The 19,986-nt window shown below is 49.2% G+C and overlaps 1 protein-coding gene across 6 annotated transcripts in view; it reads right to left on the bottom strand.

Moving 5' to 3' along the window:
• Window positions 1-7,866, bottom strand: part of DOCK11 (dedicator of cytokinesis 11) — an 85,266-nt gene extending 77,400 nt beyond the window's left edge. For 5 of the 6 annotated variants that reach the window (XM_055817888.1, XM_055817892.1, XM_055817889.1 and 2 more), the window contains exon 1: window positions 7,674-7,866. In XM_055817888.1, the coding sequence (XP_055673863.1) occupies window positions 7,674-7,775 (102 nt within the window). In that variant the 5' untranslated portion in view covers window positions 7,776-7,866. The remainder of the gene's footprint in view (window positions 1-7,673) is intronic. The other variant, XM_055817890.1, reaches the window with a different exon arrangement.
• Window positions 7,867-19,986: the final 12,120 nt, after the last annotated feature.

Raw genomic sequence — 19,986 nt, 5'->3', positions numbered from 1 at the left:
AACAGCAACGCCAGGGGAAAAAGGAGCACACGAAGTCACAAGACAGTTTGTGTTGCCTTAGCAATACCATAAACACCCCAGCAGTGGCTTAACAGCTCAGGAAGCTGTTTGTCTCTGCACCGGTCTACGCTCTGCCTTTGGGCTGCAGGCATCGGATGCAGATGCAGGTGGCTGCAGCGGCTGCAAAGTTAAATTCTTTTCTCTCCAGCAAACCTGGGGACAGGCTCTGCAACACTTCAACCCGCCCGCAGTCAAAATGCCATTGTTGACAGAAGCAGCTCCAAGTTCCCCCCAGATGAAGACACCCATACAAGCCCCAGCATCATGCAAGGGGCCAAGGGAGTGATTAGGGCTCCCCGAGCACAGGGGGAAAGGCAGAACTGCAAAGGAAACCTGTCTGAGTCCAGTGCAACTTTCCTGGAGCCCCAAACTGCTACTGGAGGTGGCTTTCTGTTGTCCCCTCTTGGGGACAGAGGGGCCAGGCCATGAGGACATCAGCCAGCATGGAGCCCAGAGCAGGACGAGGTAATGGGGAGCGCTCTGGGCTGAAACAGGCAGGGTCTCCTTCCAGCCACAACTACTCCCCAGTGACAGCTCCGTGGCAGCAGATATTAATAGGGGAGAGCAGAAATTGCATTTCAGCAAGAAAGGAGAGGGGTGAGAAAGGGTTCAGGAATGAGCAGACCTGACACCATCAGAGAAGCAGCGGGAGGCAGGGAAAGCTGCAAAGATAAGTCAGGACTGTGCTGAAGGAAAGAGGAGCCAGCAAGGGAAAGCTTTGATTTGTACTTTTTAAGGGAATTAAAGAGATGGAGGGAGCTGGTGGCAGGGAAACATACTCCAGCATTTCTAAGATGACAGCAGTAGCCACAAAGGCATATAAAAACTACTCTTTTCTTCCTTGGACAGAGCAGGAGCGAGGAGGCCAATTAACCAGGGAAGCTAAAGCAGACGTGTGCCCCACGCCTGGCTGCTGTTCAGCTGCTGTGTGTGACCATGACTTGCATTCTCAGGCCACAGAAATGTCAAAAGCTTTGTGTAATTTTGCATCATTAGAGATAATAAATCAGCGTGCAAAGGGCTAAATGAAATGCTGAAAGAGCCACCAAGCTGCATATATAAGAGGATGCTACAACATGCACTACAGCAGGTAGCCCAGGTTCAAATGCTCCTGGTCCTGGGGGTGGGGGGTCTCTGAAAATATCTCCAGATACCAGGAGAGGCTGACACAAAGCCTGCCAGCCATCCCCTCTCTGGATTTTCAGTGCACCACATCCCTAACCGCATTGCTGGCATTAGCTGCAGGCACCACCACCAACCATCTGTTCCAGGCGTTTCACTGCATTGACGGTGGCAAGTCGGGGCAGATGCTGTCAATGCAGAGACACCTGCATTTTCATGACATTGTCCCTGGCACAGAACAAACCACCCTCAGTCTTGCCCAGCAAGTGCTAAAACCCCGGTCACAAGGCTAGCAAAATATGGTAAGTGGTATATGCACATGCGTGTAAAGGCTGGATGCTTTGCTCTCTTCCTAGGGCTTTCCTATAATGGGGAGAGGGACACACATATTTAAATGATGCCTTGGGAAGGCCAAGATTTAGAGCCCATCAAAAGCTTGTCATAGCCTCCGAAAACCTCAAGAAACGGACACACTGACGACAGCTCATCCTATAGCATCCGTTCCTCAGCACACAGGCATGCAAGGTAATGCTTCACCTCTTCTGAACTGGGTATTGGTAGGAGACATGCTGGGGATCTGTTAAGTGGCCCGAAATAGCTGCAACGGCGTACCTGGGGCCTCACTCCTCTCCATAAAACAGTGCCCCTCACCCACACAGAGCCGGTGTGTGCTCAGGCAGGAGCAAACCAGGCCACCTCCACCGCATGTGCCGCCCAGACCCTGCCACAGCACTTCGCCAGCGCTGAGCTAAATTCAGCCCCTTACAGCACACGAGCCCCAGTTCAGCAAAGCATGTGATTAATTTTAAGAATGCGTTTAAGTGTTTTCTTGAATAAGCCCCTATGAGCATTAATCTCTCCGTAAGCACTTCCACAGAAGTCACCCGAGCGAGCTGTGGTGGCTGGCTCCGGAGGCAGGACCTGCCCTTGCTGAACCGACAGCAAAACGCCCACCCACTTACGCAGGGGCAGAATTTCCTCCTATGTCTCATATACGTCTCTTTTTTCTATGTAAATTATGCAAACACAGCACATTGACTACACCCAAGGGGGAACATGCATATATTCTGTCTCTCTTGAGCACCAAGATGACTACAAACACTGCATATAAACAGTCTTCACGTTGATCAAAGTGAATTTAGCTTATTAAAAGAAGATTTTATGCAGAAAGCTGACTTCCACTGCATGAGTATAAATTCAGACACTAATAATATAGTTTAAGCTGAAAAAAACTCCACAGAAAGAACAAAATGCCTTTTTGCCTCCAGTCAAAACCTTCTTAGTATCGCTGTTAAGGAGCTTTTATCTCCTTTTTGTGTCTGCCTGAAACTGAGCCACCCATATAAGCCCAGCCAAGCCAGGATCAAACAAAACCCATCTTCTCCTGGCACGCCGCCCGCCATCTCACGGTGAGGTTTCAGGGAACACATCCCACAGCACCGTGTAACACAGGCGAGCAGACGCTCGGTTTGAATACCTCCGCACGGCAAGGATCGATGCAGTTGTTTGCAAGCGACGGTTCTCCCACGCTGCAGTGGCTGGGAGCTCGTGTGCTGGCAGAGGTGTGGCCTGGGTGCCACCGAGCTGCGCCTTGGGGCGCCTGGGGGTGCACCCACTGGCCTGGCTGATGCTCAGTGTGGCCAAATTTTTTGCAGCTGCTCCTTCTCAGATAAGAGACTCCGGGTCCACATCCTTTGTACATCTCCATGGCAAAGCAGTAAATGTATCTTCATTTAATCTGTATAGAAATGATCTAAAGAAAATCAGAGAAATTGTGGGAGACTTAAAATTGCCACCAGATGACTCCTTTTGGCAGCACTGTGGGAAAATGAATTGTCTGGGTTTTGTCAAGCGCTTGCTCCTCTGATCTCATGCCTCCCACACATTTTATTTCCCTGTCGCGACACAGAGAATGACACCTTTGGAAAACTTGCAGCTGGCTCGAGAGACAGCCACCTCCTTGCGTGGCCCCAACCACCGCCGAGCACATCACTGCCAGAGAGAGGGGAGGCTCTGGCTCAGCCGTGGCCTGACATCCACACAGGAAAACAAGTGACCCTGTGCAGCTGATTTCAGGTCCTGAGGCAGAAGGTTGAGCCTTTGCTATTTTCCTGGCAGTGCCACCAGGCCCGGGATTACAGATCTTATTCACATGCACGTGTGCTCCTAAACTGCTCAGCTCTACAACGCCCCACACCACGTCCAGCAGGAAAGCACCGGGGTGCAGAAGCACTTCCATCGGACCAGGGGCCAGCACATCAGAGCATGCGTGTGCATCCTGCTGGCAAGGGCTGAGCTCCTCCTTGCAACGCTCCGGGGGCTGCCCAGGTCCCGTGTCGGCCAGCGCCTCGGTGCAGGTTTCCCCTGCCTTGCTGCACGACTTTCCCGTGAACACTCAGCAACATCTTGAGCATGGGGAGGATGGGAGGCGGGAGATCGCACTGAAGGTCTGAGCCAAAATCACCCATGTCTATCCACTGCCGATGGTCCCTGGCTGCTCTCCCCGAGGTCTAGCCTGCTTGTCCTTCCCAGGTATCGTCAGCACTCTGGCTCTGAAGTCGCACTTCTAGCACAGTATTTTACTGTTGGTGCCCCAAGGTTCAAGCTGCAGGTGGTCTCTTGGTTATCACGCTTCAGCTTTGACTGTTTCTCTCTTTAACTTAATCTCAAAATTTTCCTTCATCTTTTAGCATGCTGTTTATCCCACCTGCCAACTTAACGTTTTTGCTAGACTCGTCTGTTTATTTAAACAGTGACCTTGTTAGTCAGTTGTTCTGCCAAGACTCCATCCGTGAGTTGTAATCAGTAGCACACATCAAGGACCATTCAAAAGCTGGAATTGACACGATCTGCCCTACAGCTTTGCAAAGGAAAGTGCACCGAGAGGAGCAGGGTTCCCACGCACCCTGACTGCCACCGGCACCCCTGGCACTCCTGACTCGGCTCTGCGGGGCTGTGAGCACTTTCAAGGGATTCCCGCTGAAGCCTTTTTTCTCAGCAAGACCTCCCTTGCATCACGTTCACAGAGGGGCTGTGTAAGGCCAGAATGACAGCCAGGATCGCTGGGAACACCACCACAGTAAGTGGAAAGAAAAGAGCCCTGAGTGAAAGCTGCACTTCATCCTTCCCCATCCACAGGGCCCAAAGTGCCCCTGAGCTCCCCACCACAGCCTATGCTTACTTTCACTGCTACAGTTCTGGATTAGAGCTCTGCTGATACGGTGAGCGGAAGAGCACTGACTGCATCCTAGAAGCTGGTCCAAGGGGCAATGAGTGGGACATGAGTACCCCAGGACACCTCAGAAAGGGACAACCTCCCTTTGCTACCGATATCTGACCACCACCATATCCAATGCTTCCCCTTCACAAGCACAAAGGAGCAAAGCCCTGCCAAACTCCCACCAACTTCACTCCAGCTTTGCCAACCAAAGAGAACCATAAATATTCTCTTGGTGCTAGACAAGCATAAATGGAAAACCAGGAACAGAAATAGGATGACATGAGCTTCGCTGCACCTGCGAGACAGCAGTTTCAGAGCTGCATCATACATCACACTTGCTCAGGCTGGCCATGCAGGAGCACAGTGCTCCTGGCTTGAGATGCATCTCCTTTAATGCACAAATTATGGCTCCATACAAGCTGTTTCCATGACCTTAAAAGCTTCCCTCGTTGAGACATTTTCATTTACTAGTATTTCATTCAGTGACTACAAATGGCTTCTTACTCCAGACAGTTCCTTGTGTTGAGGTTGTGCCTTGAATGCCCAAAAAGCTGAGATCAACTTACACCCCGAAGGAGCCCTAAGTGCCTACTCCTCTTGCCATTAAAGGAGCCCTAAATGCCCACTCCTCTTGGCACTGAAGTCGCATCCTCTGGGACCTGCAGCATGACCTCTGCTCCCCACCCCTTCACCTCATGCATGCTCACTACCACCGGCACCTGTGGTTTCAGCCGTGATTGCCCCAAGACAAGCAGACAGCCAAGGCACCTGATGGGATCACCGAGGGACAGGGTGTCATCAGGGTCTTTGGGAGTATTAAAACTATTCACATGCTTTCATTGACTTATCATCACCTGCTGTGACCAGGCTGTAGGAAAGGGATGGGATCCTGCCAAGAAAGGTCCCTACTGTGACTCCAGTCTGCTTCAGACTGACAGAAACCCTGGGTCCCGAAACGCTGGGACGCACAGCACCGCATGCTGCCAGCCTGCTCCATCCACTTACCAAGCAGCGGCCCCTGCTCCCCACGTACCCACCGACCACCCCCTGCCTCCCAGGGCCACCAGTGAGCTCAGCGCTGTCCCAGGGCGAGGCACAGCCGGGACTGCAGCCCGCTGGCACACACCTGATGCTGGGGCCCTCAATCTCCCCCGCTCTGCCCATGGTGAGGGGGGGGCAGAGGGGCAGGGGATGCACTCACACCATGCGATGCGCTCACACCATGCTCTGCAGCTCCCCAGCTCATCAGTGCCAAGGCTGAGCCTCACTTTGGGAGCAGGATCAGAAACGGTGGCTTTTCAGCCTCCCCCTCTCTCCACCACTCCCCACCATGGTTTCCCAGGACACCTTCACTCTCCCAAGAGCCAGCACACCAGTGCTCAGATATCCTTTCCTTGCAAGGACAATGACCTGGTAGATGGAGAGGAACCACCCTTTTCTTGGAGCAATCTAGGAAGCATGAGCCTCATCCTTAATCACTGAGGGTGGCCAAAGTGCTGAGACAGTCCTATAAGCTTATGCCACCTCCTTCCCCACTCCCCGAACACTGCAGTGTCTTATGGCTCTTCCTAGTGGTGCAGAAGTGCTGGGATTTATCCTTTGCTGCTGGACTATCAAAAGCAGGAAACTGCGCCAAGACTCAGGAATCAGAGACACCTGCCCTCACCCTCCTCCGGTGCTTGGCCACAAACATGCTAAACAGCACAGCAGCTCGGGGGGTGGGGGGGGGTGGGGGGGGGTGGGGGGGTGGGTTGCCTGTCAGAGAAGTTGGCAGGGACGGTGTGGGCAATGAAACCTTAGAGAAGATCAGAAAGAGAGAGGCTGCTGATGGATGCTGATGGACTCTGCCAGCTCCAGTGGGTTTTTGGCAAGGTTTTATTTATTTTCATCTGCAGTCCCACCCATCCCTTACCTTTTCAACATAAGGCATCTGGCACAAGCACCGAGTAACCATATGCCTTGTAGGATACCAAAGCTCTTCATGTCCTATACAAACAATTTCATTTTTAATGAGAGGCTCCATCAGCTTGCGCAAAGCATTTGTCCCTATGTACTGTTTATGAAAGAGGGAAAGCCCGTAAGGATCCCTGAACAACTGCACATAGGAAGCAATAGCCACGGTGCTAGGAAATCAGACCGGATTATCATCATAGCTTTTTTTCAGCTTTAGAAATCAGTAAGTTTACAAGAAAACTCTCTTTTTAAAAGAATCGTTTAAACACCTCCTTTTGTTTAACAGCACGTACCGTTTAATCTGACGGTAGAGAACTTGCAGGAATTATTTGCCCAACTTGTGCTGCACTTTCTGCACATCCCATTGACTAACCTTCCATCAAAATCAAGGTCAAAGTTGATTACACGCTAGAGTAATTCAATGAGCAAAGTGAAACACATCCAACAAAGCCCAGGGAAGCTCTGAACCGCCAGCAACACCCAGCCAGGGCAGAGCGCCCAGGACCGCACAGCTGTGTGCACAACAAAGACAACCTGCTGCAGCATCCCACACGCGGGGATGGAGCACCTGAGGAAGCACGTGGCTTTCGCCCCAGACATCCGAGCGTGATTCCCGGGATACATCGCACTCCCGGCTTGCGCCAGTGCCCACGTCTCACCTTGCCAGGCCGTGCCCTTCCGTCCCGCCCTGTTTATTTCGCGGTGTGACGCTGCCTGCGCCCTGTGCCGGGTGCGCCCCGTTACCCGCCTGCTCGGCGCCCCGCACAGGCACCAATGAACCCCCAAAAGCGGCCAAAGCGCCGCTTCCCCGTGATCCCCACGGCGCTGAGCTGCGCCCGGAGGGGCACGGTGCCGGCAGGTGGGATGGCACGGCACAAGGCACAGGGAGCGGAACACAAAGGGGGAATGCTGCCCCTGCCCGGTCCTTCCCCACCGAGCTCTGCCCCTTCCCCATCCCCCGCCCTGCGCAGCCCGCTCCGAACTCTGCCCCTTCCCCATCCCCTGCCCTGCGCATCCCCTCCGAGCTCTCCCTCTTCCCCAGCCCCTTCCCGGTCCTTCCCTACCGAGTTCTGCCCCTTCCCCATCCTCTGCCCGGCGCATCCCCCGCCCTGCGCAGCCCCCCCGAGCTCTGCCCGCTCTCCACCCCCTGCCCTACGCAGCCCCCCCGAGCTCTGCCCTTTCCCCACACCCTGCGCAGCCCCCCCGAGCTCTGCCCCCTCCCCTTCCCCTCTCCCCCGGCTCGGCGCGTCCCCTGCCCGCCGCCGCCCGGGAGCTGCCCAAGGTACCGCCGGGGTGCCCCCGCGGGCCCGCCGCTCACCAGCACCAGGGAGCCCCGCACCGCCTCCGAGACGCTCTGCCGCAGCTCGGCCGCCGTGCCCGGCTTGCTGAGCCGCTTCGTGAACTTCCTCACTTCCGACATGGCGACATGGTCCGCGCCGAGCGCCGCGGGGCCGCGCCGAGCCGAGCCGCTGCCTCCCTGCCGGCGGGCGCGGCGGGGCCGGGCGGGCGGAGCCGCCCAGCGCCGGGCGGGCCCGGGGAGGGTCCCCGGCTCGGCCCGCCCCGCTCCGGCTGCCGGCCCCGCTTTGTCCCCGCCGCAGGTGCCGCGCCCCCCGCCTCCGCACAAAGCCCCGGGCCCGGCGGGGGGCGGCCGGGCTGGTGCGGTGCCGCAGCCGGGCGTGGGGGGGGGACGCTCCCCGGACGGAGCTGCAGGGACGCGGCCCCAGCGTGCCCCGAGGGGCACCGTGCGGCTGGGGGGGCGGTCTCCGTGTGTCTCCGTGTGTGTCCCCAGGCACCGGCCTCCAGCCGCAGCTACGGCGCGCCGGTGCCGCGCTGCCGCCGGGGAGGGGTCGCTGCCCCGGCGGGGACCTGCCGCTCTGGCCCGGTGGGCTCGGCTCAGCGCTGCCCGAGGTGTGTCCCTGCTGCACTCGCCCGGTTCCTGCACGGCTAAACCGGATCCGGGACAAGCTCTTACCCCCGAGCGTCTCCAACCTATAGGACTTGCTACAGGAAAGCGCTTCGCTTATAGAGGCCACGGCCCCATGTGCCTGCCCGGCTGCAAAAGCAAGAAGTGAAAGGAAGCAAGATGTGAAAGGAAGGTTCCTTAGGCCTGAAGTTAATTCCAAGCCCTTGTTACTTTGTCGTTGTGCACTGTTTTTAAGGACAGTGATTGGGAAATTATAATAGATCCTTACGTTCCGTACATGAAAGCCTTACTTCTTAAATTTCTTTTACTTTGTGCTGTGTCTTTACAGCAAGATGCTGCATTAGATAGAGTTGCCGTTTAGTCATACTCTGCCATACAGCTGCTCAATACTATCTACAAGGACCTTGCTGGAATTACAGGCATGCCGTAAGTCACACAGCATATAGAGAAATTGTTTCGATTAAGAGAGCCAATCTGTAGGGGGTAATGAATACAGCTATTATGATCCAAACCATTCCAAATGTTATTTGTGACTTCCAAAGCACGCAAGCCAGTTATTGTTCTGCTTTTCAGCAGTTCACTGAAGGGGCAGCAGATACCACTTCGTATTAAACATTGCTCTGATTCTTTTACACCAGAGGCAAAACAAATTTACAAGTTTATTGTTAATTATCAAGTATCTGTTAGATGAAGGACAGAAAAAAAAGTTTATGAGCTGGAGAATTAGCACTGTCGTAAACAAAGCTTTTCCAAATCTGTGTTAAGAAGCAAAAAAACCATTATGACACGCAATTTCAGCTGCAGCACGCTGAGGTTCACTTCCTTATCCCCACACCCATACGCATTCTTGCAGACATTTTACCAACCGCTTCAAATTATCATACCATACAGCCCCAGTGACTGCACTGTGATGAACTGGGCTGTAGCCACACCGGTAAGTAAAATCATGAGGTCTCAATCACCTGGCCGTGAAGGGAGAGGTAGCACAATGCCGCTCATAGCACAACGGGGTAGCCCTGCCTACGGGGGACAGCCCCTGGCCCTGTGGTGCCTCCGAGCAGGCTGGGCACTGCAGGAGGGCACAAACCAGAACACCACCAGCTACCAGAGGTCAATACTTAATGGGCAACGCCAGTTCTGCCTTCCGTTTGCTCCATTAGGAACGGCCCCAGGAACTGGTGTGTTTGCCAAGGGGTGGAGAAGTGTGCTGTGACGGGTCACTTGACAAGAAATAAAATCATTCCCAGTGCACTCACCCCTTGTTTATCCAGCCAGAAGGAAAAAGTTCGTACTAAGGTTAGGAGCTTGGTTTGGTGCCGGGGGGGGGGGCTGCATCTGATCAGCTGCCCATCAGCATCCCACTCAACTAAGCCAAACAGCCATGGAAGAGCAGTGAACAGTGAGGCTGTTTTTTGGAGCTAAGCATGAAAACAAAAGGAAAATAGAAGCAATGGAAAGGACACATCACATGAAAACAACATGCAGAAAGCTGTGACTCCCTCTCAGGAAGGCCAAACATCAGAATAAGAGTCTCAAGCACAAAGAGAGGCAAGACAACAGCAGCTGTGGAACTGCTGTGACAAGACAAGCCCAAAGTTGCAAGGATTGTGGTTTTCACCTCCTTTTTCACAGGGAAGAAAGGCCAGTAATGGTTTATCAGCATAAGAAAGGTGCCCAAGAGCATGCAGGGGCGTTCTGAGGTGCTGAGGAATTGTACTGCTTCAGACAACCAAACATTCTTGAACTCAGCCTGCCACGGAACGCACAAACTCAACTGTGCTAACATTTTCACCTCTTCACTGAGACTAGAGCCTTGAAGCCTCTCTTGTCATTTTGATCCAGGCCTTTCCAAAACAGAAGCATCAGTGAAATCACTTCTACTTTCTTCCCATGCACACAACTGCAGCTTCTCTTTTGCCTTTAGCCGATTCAATCAAGAGCTCTGAGCATCACGCTCTCCAGCTGACAGGCTGATGGATTGACTGCCCTTTTCCCAAGCACACGCATGTATTGGAAGCCCAGGAACAGCAATGAACACCAGATTCTCTGAAGACAGTCTTTGCTGCAGGCTGAGACTGTCCTTAGGGCAGGCAGCACTTCCCTGCTTCTTTGTCACCCTCTACTCACAAAGTTCAGGCAGGGAATTCCTCTTCTGAGGAAAGAATCAAATTCAACAGGAACGTGCTCTGCTACCAGACAGGCTTTATGACCCACCCAACCCAAAAGGAAACTTCAATAATACATAAATATCAATGCAAGGGAAGAAAAATAAAAAGAAAGGAAAAGAAGTGGGTCTGCTGAGACAACGTGGAGTTCACAGGCAAAAAGGAACTCTTGGCTGATCCAAAACTCCCAGCTTTTTACTATCAACTTTCAAAGACCTGAACCAACCTTACAGCAAGCTCAGATTAATGACATGATGGTATAAAACCAGCGGAAACGTCAGTGTTTTGCATTATGTGTATTGATAGTGAAAACCCATGATATTGGGTGCGGGCTAAGAGCTGTCCAGGTTGCTTCAACCAGCAGCCAAGGAGGAGATGAGAAAGGGAGGGAGGGGTGATGCCACTCTACAGACAATCTTTCTTTCCACCCTGGAAATCAATGTTCCCAGAGAAAACAGCATAGTCAGGCAACCCAAGCTAACTGCAAAGAGACATGCATCTTTACATCTATTCCAGCCCTCAGACCCCCTGGGGTTTGCTTCCAAGCCATCGGGGCAGCCACACCTGCCTGGCTGATCAGAGGCTGAGCAGCAGCACCAGCTTGCAGAGACCAGTGAGGGAACACGCTGGGAGGTATAGCCAACGTGGGTGAAACAGCTCTCCTGCCACCTCCTCCCCAGATCCAGTGGACAGCACAGACTACAAGAAAACCAAATTTGCAGAGGACATATTAGACTGATAGTAGAAACTTTCCCACTTACCAGTAGCATTATACCACCAAGGATGCCTTAAGGAAGAATCTGTTTTTTTGGCTAACATCAGTTTGCAGCTGATGCCAATATAAGGTCTGGAACCATATATAGGGGATTCCTGGACCAGCTACGAAAACCTCCCAAAGTTGAAGGGTTAGTGGCAGGTTTAGAATTTTATTTCTCACAAGTCACCCAAGATAAAAGGCACTGCATAACATGAGGCAATCATCCTGTTTCGCACTGCCTTCACCAGTTACCTGTGGGCCTTTTTGTCACCTGCAAATGGGACTATCCTAGAAAAAACACTTAACTATGTGATTAAACTTAAGCAGGTGATTAATCCGTTGGACAGGGGCCTGCATGCTGGCAGCAAACCTGCAGGACTCTGTAACCCCGATTCAGACATGCTTTTTTGCTGGGGAGGGAGAGGATTATAAATGCCATTACATCTTCAGCTTCCCAGCTTGGAAGTTCCAGTGAGATACAGCCGTAACGTTTTACTGTAGTTCAAGTATTTGAGATTTAAAAGAGAAAGAAAAAAAGTAGCTTTATAATCACATCTGCACACTTACCTCTCTCGATACCAAAGCCAAGACACAGACTGCCGACGGGTCCGCAAGCGAAGAACTCCTTGAGCAATGGCTTTTGCGTAGCTCGTGCCTCCTGACAAAGCAAGGGAAAAACTATGTATTTGGGTAATCTGATCAGGTATCGCTCCTTAGGTACACACGCAGCCAGCCAGCACTTCTGGTGTGCTCGGAAGCCCAGCTACGGCACCAGGACAGCTATAAACACCGTGCAAAGCTGGATATGGCAAGAGCTGCCAGCTGGACTCCACAGCTCCTGCCGTCAGTGCCTGCGTGCCATCTGTCCTGCCTACTGATCCTGTCCCTTACCACTGCAGGTGGCACTGGGACTGTCAGTAAGCAGCTACTTACTGTTGGCTTCCCTGTGCCTGTGAAAGCAGCGTGCTCCAGCTGTGCAGCAGTAAACTGGTGCTGTGCAGCAGTAAACTGGTGCTTAATCCACGGCCACGAAGCCCTTGCTGTTAAAGGGCTGCCCTCCGCTGACTTACCCAGGATTGCTCGGGCACAGCTCCTGGAAGATGGGAGGAATGCCAGTCCAGGCGCTGCCTTCCCCAGAAGGGCACCCTCCGGGTGAGTACCCAGCTCAGCAGGATCAGACACTGCTGCGCTGCATGCCAGGGCTGCCGTGCTCCTTGTGTTCTCCTTCCTCAGCTTCTGGGGATGCCAGTCATGGCAGCTGCACTGCTTCCATGGCTGCTGGTGCATCCCGTAAGCTCCCAACAGCGTCCACCTTCATGGAAGAACACACAAGGGTCTGCAGAGACTACGGGTGAACTCCTCCTTGCACTAAGGGTCACCGAAGTAGCACGAAGAGGAACCACCAATAATGGTGAATCCCTTTAACGTACCACACTGTCCTTAGTATAGCTATAAGCCTTGAAGAGACAATATTGGCCACCAGACTTTTATATTTTGTTGAAGTACAATAAATAGAAGCTCTCCCAAGGTTTAGTTCCTGGAAAATAAAATACTTTATAATAAAATCTGATTTAAGAAAATGAAACAGAGAGACATGCTGCTTCTGAAACATATGGTGTTAACTATTTTCAGATACAGAACTACAAAGTAGATGGACAGCTACTCCAGCATATCTCTAAATCTTCCCTTTTTAATTTCTCTTAAAAGACTTTTTTTTTTTTTTTTTTTCCCCTTCTGCTACAGTAAACTGGATAGAGATAGAACCCCCCCAAACACTTCAGGTATTCTGTACACCCAGACCGTGGGAGAGGGGTCAAGACATGGGTGTTGGTGAGGGCCAGCCAGAACCCACCGGGCTCGCCGTGCAAGCGGAGAGCACCGACAGCTGCTGTGGAGCTGCTGCCTGCACCTGCACGTCACGAACGTGGTCGCACACGCAGGAACAGCGCTGCCCTGGCTGTCTCGCTGGCTGGGCAATCTACATCCCTAGCGAGCAGAACACTGCAAAGACACCATTTCCCTGGTGCAAGAACAACTCTGGTAAATCGAGCCCACGAGAGAACACTTCAAGGGGCACAGGTTTGGTCTGTTCTAGTGTTTGACCACCCTGACTTGGGGAAAAAACCAAAACCCACATACAACCCACTCATGTTTAAATGGAATTTACCCTATTTAATTTGTGCCCACTGCCTCTTACTCTTTCACCGGATACCATTGCGAAGAGTCTGCATGAGTTGTCTTTAACCCATCAGGAATTTATAAATATGGGTAAGATGCCCCCGAGCTGCCCTTTCTCCAGGCTTTAGAGCCCCAACTCTCCAGGGCTCTTCCCATGTGTCAGATGCTCCAAGCTCTTCGTTATCCAAGTAGCCCTTTGCTGGACTCTCGCCAGTACGTCCATGTCTCTTGTACTGGGAAACCCAGCACTGCACTCTGATGAGGCCACTAAGCAGTGGCCTCATCAGCGCTGAGGAGAGGCAAAAGATACTTCCCTTGCACTGCTGGCAATGCTCCTTTTCATGCTGGCCCGCTTTCCTGCATCCTGGATCAAACCTGAACAGATGTGTTCGGTATGAAAGCCCAGGCTTTGGTTTAAGAAAGAGCGATACGGTAACGAAGCAGAATCCAGCTCCCCTATTTATCTTCCTGTGCTTGAAGTCTTTAAAGATCGTTTACAGTAACTGCCACACAAGAGGATTATTAACATCTCACACAACTCCCATGAGCATCTCTCTAGCTCGGACAAAGACAACAGCAGTTAAGAGGAGGGTATGCACAGCTGCTGGACATCCCACTTGAGGTCAAAATAACATTGCTGCCTCATCTCAGCCAAGTATTTTACAGGTCAAGTCTGTGTGAAAAAGCAAAAGAAAGCAGTAAAAATATCCTTGATGATGTTTATCTCCTTGTACAGAAATGCTAGGCCAACTGGAAAACTGTATGAAGGGGTCAACATAGTTCAAAAAAAATCTATTTCACAGTATGCTCTACACTGTGAAGTACTGCACTTGAATCAGGCCAATTTAAGAATTTTTCACCTTTTCAAAATTTCTGAACTGTGTTACTACTCTTTAATATCTGTTTCCAGACACCAAAAGCAAGGAGCTATAAGGGCAGCTATGTGGATCTCCTGCTCCTTGTGCAGAAACACATACATCAGAAGTTGAGGTTGTGTTGCCCATGGAACACTAGGGAATGGTCTGGAACTTTCCAAGTCTGTTTTCTGAATGTCTTGTGTAAATGTGACCCTCCAGGGGGTGTGTGACACTCCATCCATTACAGAGCTCTTTCCTGCAGAACAATGCTTTGTCTTCACCCTGAAGACAAGAAAGCAGGACGATGGCTGAAGCCCAGTTCTGAAGGGGATGCTTCCATAGGAGAACATCTGACCAAGCCCAGAAGCAAGACAGGTCAAGTAGGTATGAAGAACTGGTTGGTTTAGGACCTGGCTCTATCACAGCATGCAGAAGGGCACTGATCTCAGACAAGGGAACTGTAGGCAGAACAGGTTGCAGTGTGGTCTGGTCTGAAAGCAGCTCTGATATTTATTCCAGAACTCCATGGCACTCCTGAGCCGCTTTTCCACATGGAGGAACAAAGTCTTGGCCAGCAGCCCCACTACCCTCCCAGGCTTTCCACAGCTTTCTTCAGAGGTAGAACAGCGATGGCTGGTTGGGGTTTTCCTACTGAAGGCAGAAGTGAATTCTTGTAGGCAGCCATCTCTCCCTTCCAGAGAGAAAAACTTCCCAGCTTCAGTGACATCAGCAGAACTGACACTGTCCTAAAGCAAAGCAGAGCAGTTTTGCAGGTATGACAGCGGCTCCCACCCATGTCTCACGAGACGGCTGTTCTCATCTGAGGAAGCCCGATGAGGTTAAGTTCTACCTACTGATGTGGTTTTCTTTTTTGCCTACGACTTTTCATGCTTCACAGATGACAACATGCTTACTTCAGTTCTTCAGGATCTGGTAGGCAGATGTTACTCTCAAGGCACCCAAGTGTCTAGAAGCACAAGCCCCACTTAATTGATAATCTAACTGCAGGATTTTCACACTTTTGAAAACACAGATTCATGGATTAGATCGTTAATCAAGGAAATCAAAGGATAGCTTAGAGAGAGCATGCTGCAGCCTGACATTAAATTCACATTACAGAGGGCTTGTCAAATACTACCTGGTTTCTGAAAGCCTTGTAAGAATTTCCTGAGTTGCCACTGAAGCCAAAGGTTAGTAGACTTTTACCGTAAAAAAAAAAATAAAATATCTGGGTTCAAGACAGAATGATGGAATAGAAGTGTCAACCTGTTGTCTGTATCTGTACTTGACTTAAAAACCGTTCAGTGCTTTAAGTAGCAGAATGCTGGGCTAACTCAAAGTAACATACTGCTACTTAAGTAAATGAACATGTTCATCAATTATTACTTGTTTCTGTTGCAGAAGAAATTAAAAGTAGAGTCAAATAATAACTGGGAATACACTGACATGGTTTGGGGCAAGTAAGAAGAATCTTACCTACACCTGCAACAGGTGACAGATAACAGAACCAAAGAATTATTATGTGTTTTTGGAGAAGTCAGACAACCCTGGCAGCTATAGGACACCCACTGGGGAAATACAGAACACATTTGACACCGTGTTCGCCTCCAGTACTAGAAAAATCATCATCATCATGGTACAAGCATAAAAGCTACCAGCTCACCGGGTAGTTTAGGGAAAAACTCCACTACTGCAGTCTCAAACCCCACCTTTCACAAATCTCCCCCAAGCAAATCCAAGTACAATCTGAGTAGCACTGTGGATAATGCAGCCCAGAATGTCTGTAACATCTTACAAGAAGCATGTCCTCAGAAAGAGCTTACTGACTTTGCAGTAAGTTTTAGAAGAGTTTTCTTCCTGAGCATGTGCATACTGTAATAGTTAACAAGGGCTCCAGCTGCAGAACCTTTTAACTGGCAACAGTTTAGAGGAAGCTCCAGCAGTGCCGAGTTTGAGAATATACTGTGCAAGGTCTTTCAGAGATTTCCACAAATTTAAGTCTTGAGCCTAAAACCACTGAAAAGCGGCTGTTAAAGACACTGATCAAAACTGACCTCAGCCTTGTGTCAGACCATTTAGCAGTTACCTCCATAAAAACAGCCTGCTGAAGAACCGAACAACTTAAGTCACAAATTCACCCAAGCAAAGCCTAGCAGGACTAAAAAGACAAAAATGGCATTAGTACACTTATCTAAGTACACAATCAGAGGGACTAAGTAGAAAAAGACAGACAGACATCTAGAAAACACTTAGTGGGAGCCTGACCAGGACAGGTAACCCAGGGAAATTGTGGAGTGTCCATCCCTGGAGATATTAAAAGCCCAGCTTGGACGCAGTCCTGTGCAACCTGCTCTGACCCCGGTTGAGCTCAGCCTAGAGCTCCAGAGGTCTCCCTGAACCTTCAGTATTGTGCAATTCTGTAACAAGCTGTTCTGATAACCACCGTAATATAATGCTAACCTTTATTCAGGAGGGTAGTTAAGAACATGCTTACATTTCTGTATGAATCCTAAAGTCGTCAAAGCAGTTTCAGTTATTGGAAGCACAAACTTATTTGCACAGCTCTAAGCATATGCTTATTGCTTACTGCAGTTATGCAAAATATACCCACAGCCTTAAACAAGTACTCAAAGTCTTTTTCTGAATGGTTTTTTGTATGTTCTTTTGTTTGTGGCACTTGGCTTCACTTATTTTTCATGCTCCATTTACTTAGCATTATGTTCTGATCAGATTTCCACACAGAAGCCTGAAGCACTGTCGCTAAAGCACATACAGGAAAAAAAGACCAGTTTCTGATCGCATGAACTGAAAAGCCTCTGTAGCATCTCAGCAGCAGGCCAATACTATTAGCAAAATAATAGGAAAGCAGAAGTAACAGCTATAGCCACTAGCATAAAGAACCTAGAATCACTACTCCAGTACCACATCCTCAGAACTAGTCAACAGTTCCCTACAGCCTTCCAAGCCTGTTCCCACGTTCACAAAATTAAGCAATGAGCTTACATGCAGTTCTCAAGATTTCTCTCCAGTTACATATACATGATTGATAATGCACAGAAAACAGACATTGACAAAATACAAATAAATTTGCCTTGCTTGATATTCCAGAAAAAGACAGCATGCAAGTTTGCTTCAGAAGATAGCAGCTTAGCATTCATTCATACTTGCAAGTTCACTTGGAATCAAATTTGAAGAGTGGCCAGTTTCCAACATTTTCCTGAACATGCGTGCAATAAATTGCTAACGGCAGGCAAAAAAGCATACAGCAACTTTCCCTGTGCCTGATAAATCAATTCTGCCAGGTCTCTGGCTACTGTTCTTATATGTAACAGTGTTAGCATCACATCAGTGGCTGCGTTCAGCATAGCTTTCAGTGAAAAAACAAAAAAATCTCACCAATCAAAAAACCCAAATACCCCTGCCCTTTTTAACTTGAGAAAATGTGACTTGTGCAGCATTTAAAGATCAAATTTTAGCATTATTAATCTACTTGAACTGTTGTTTTTGTCCTCTACACATGCACTGGGCTGGGTGCCCAGCACTGAAAGAGACAAAGGTAGCAGAGAAACAGCTTTGTTTCCATTCATAGCTGCTTGCTGCCAGAACTAGCTGGGAGGAGCCAGTTACTGTAGAAATTCAGTGTTAAAGGGAAGAGTTCAAGTGATCTATGACACTTCAATCAGCTTATTTTATTGATTCTTGGGAAGCAACTGTGTTAATTCAGACATCTCCTGCACCAAGGTCCTGTACAATGGCAATTCTTCATTTCTGCTTCCTAGCAATTCTCAGTCATATTCTGTAAGCAGAATTTGGATTACATGGATGTCAACAATGTCTGTTAAAGAACAAAATGTTACGTAGGCCCTTGGAATAAACAGTCCAGAGAGAAACAAACCCTCCAGCACAAGAGGAAGTGTTTTATTTTAACACACCTCCACCCATGTTTTGCTTGAGGGAACATCACTTTGCAGTGCAAGGGCAATACCTGATGTACAAACAGTGAAGGCACTTGACTGAACGGAACAGGCTCAGCAGAGTAACTGACGTTTACCTGCAACTTGACATTCACCTGCAAGGAGAACTTGGAGGCTCCACACAGAAGCAGAACCCAGCTATGAAAGGTACCAGACAAGCCTTAAGACTCAGTAGCAGATGAGACAGGACACAGCACCACTGAGACTCAAACACCACTGAACTGATGTAACTTTTGGAAGGAGAGGGAAAGAGACAATGACTTCTGAACCGTTAGAAACACGCAACACAATTCAGCTGGGGAAAAAGCATAAAGAATACTAGGTCACTGCAGAGGAACACCGGACCTGCGAGTGCTAGAACATAAATATCAAGATAAATGGAAGTCAAACATCTTCCTCAAGATCAACTTTGTTTACTACCTGCACAAGATCCTGGATAACAAACAACAATAACCTTTTTTTATGATCACCCGAATACTTAACAGGTCCAACACAACACCTTAATAGACTTTCTGGCAGCTACAAGGCAAAACTACAGTTCAACTCTGATCTCCAAAGCAGTCGTTTAAATCTTAATAATCTGAATGTTTGGAGTTTTTTTTAAGAAGTTACAGAGAGACTGTTTGCATAGAACATTTAAAACAACCTGCCAAGATGCATGCCATTACTGTTGCAGGATCCCTCCTGAAGCCCACTTAGTCCCAAATATACATGAAACACTGCATGTTGACAGATGCCAGGTCTTCAGTCGCTCTGAAAAGCTGGGCTTGGACCCATCCTCTTATCTGTACTTCTCATCAGATTGTAAGTGTGCCTTCCTCCTGTTATTCATTACTAATTTTTGCAGTTACCGTTTTAACTATAACATAGGGAAAGCAGGAACGGGACAACAGCATACCTAAAAAAATTAGCGTACCCCAAAAGAAACAATGCGAAGACCACATCCCTTTTCCTCCAGTCTGCGCTTCTAGTTCCAGAGATGGGAAGGCCATATGCGGACACTAGAGAGAAGGTACCTGTAAGCAAAGGATGGTGTTCGCACCGCACAAAGCAGCTTCTTAGTTTGCACGTCACTAAACACGTAGAATATCTATAGCAAACTCCAGAAATGTCTGGGATCAGCTCACAGCAATAACAGTCAACTACAATCTTTTACATATATAACCTACCATAGAAACTCAGTTTTGGAGTCACAACCCAAATGTCTTCTTGTGCCATCTCCTCACTTCTGTGAATTCAGTGGAGCCCAAAGTAACAAAAAAAATCTTGAGTTTGGCTTGTCTCATTTATACAGGTATTTTCAAATCAGAGTCAAACTTACTCCAAGTGTGTCAACTGAAAATAATTTTATACGCATGTACCTTTTTTTAGCTTATTTTGTCTGATGATATACCCCCTTGCAACTGCCTTTCTTGTTCAAGACTATTTCACACAAAGTCGTGGTCAAATTCACCTGAGTAGAAAAGAATTAAGCAGAGACTGATTTCCTGCGTTTCCATGCCTTCATTCTTTCATTAACAGGAAGGAGAGGCTTCTTTACACACTTTCTAAGACTCCTCCTCACACTAAGCTATCACATAACTACTCCTAATTCCACTTAATATCTGTGGTAGTACTCTATTTCCCACTACTTCAGAAAGAAAGCTGTCAACAAAGAAGTGACAAGATCAGGAAAAGTAGAATTCAAAAGCTAACAAGTACATGCAAGATCATCTGAGAAACAGAGCAAAACTACTTAGTCAAAAGGCAAATTTATGAATCAAAATGGAAAAGAAG

The sequence above is a fragment of the Falco peregrinus genome, chromosome 13, assembly GCF_023634155.1.
Source record: "Falco peregrinus isolate bFalPer1 chromosome 13, bFalPer1.pri, whole genome shotgun sequence".
NCBI lineage: Eukaryota > Metazoa > Chordata > Aves > Falconiformes > Falconidae > Falco > Falco peregrinus.
The sequence above is the reverse complement of the archived record's forward strand: the minus strand, read 5'-3'. Positions and strand labels throughout refer to the sequence as shown.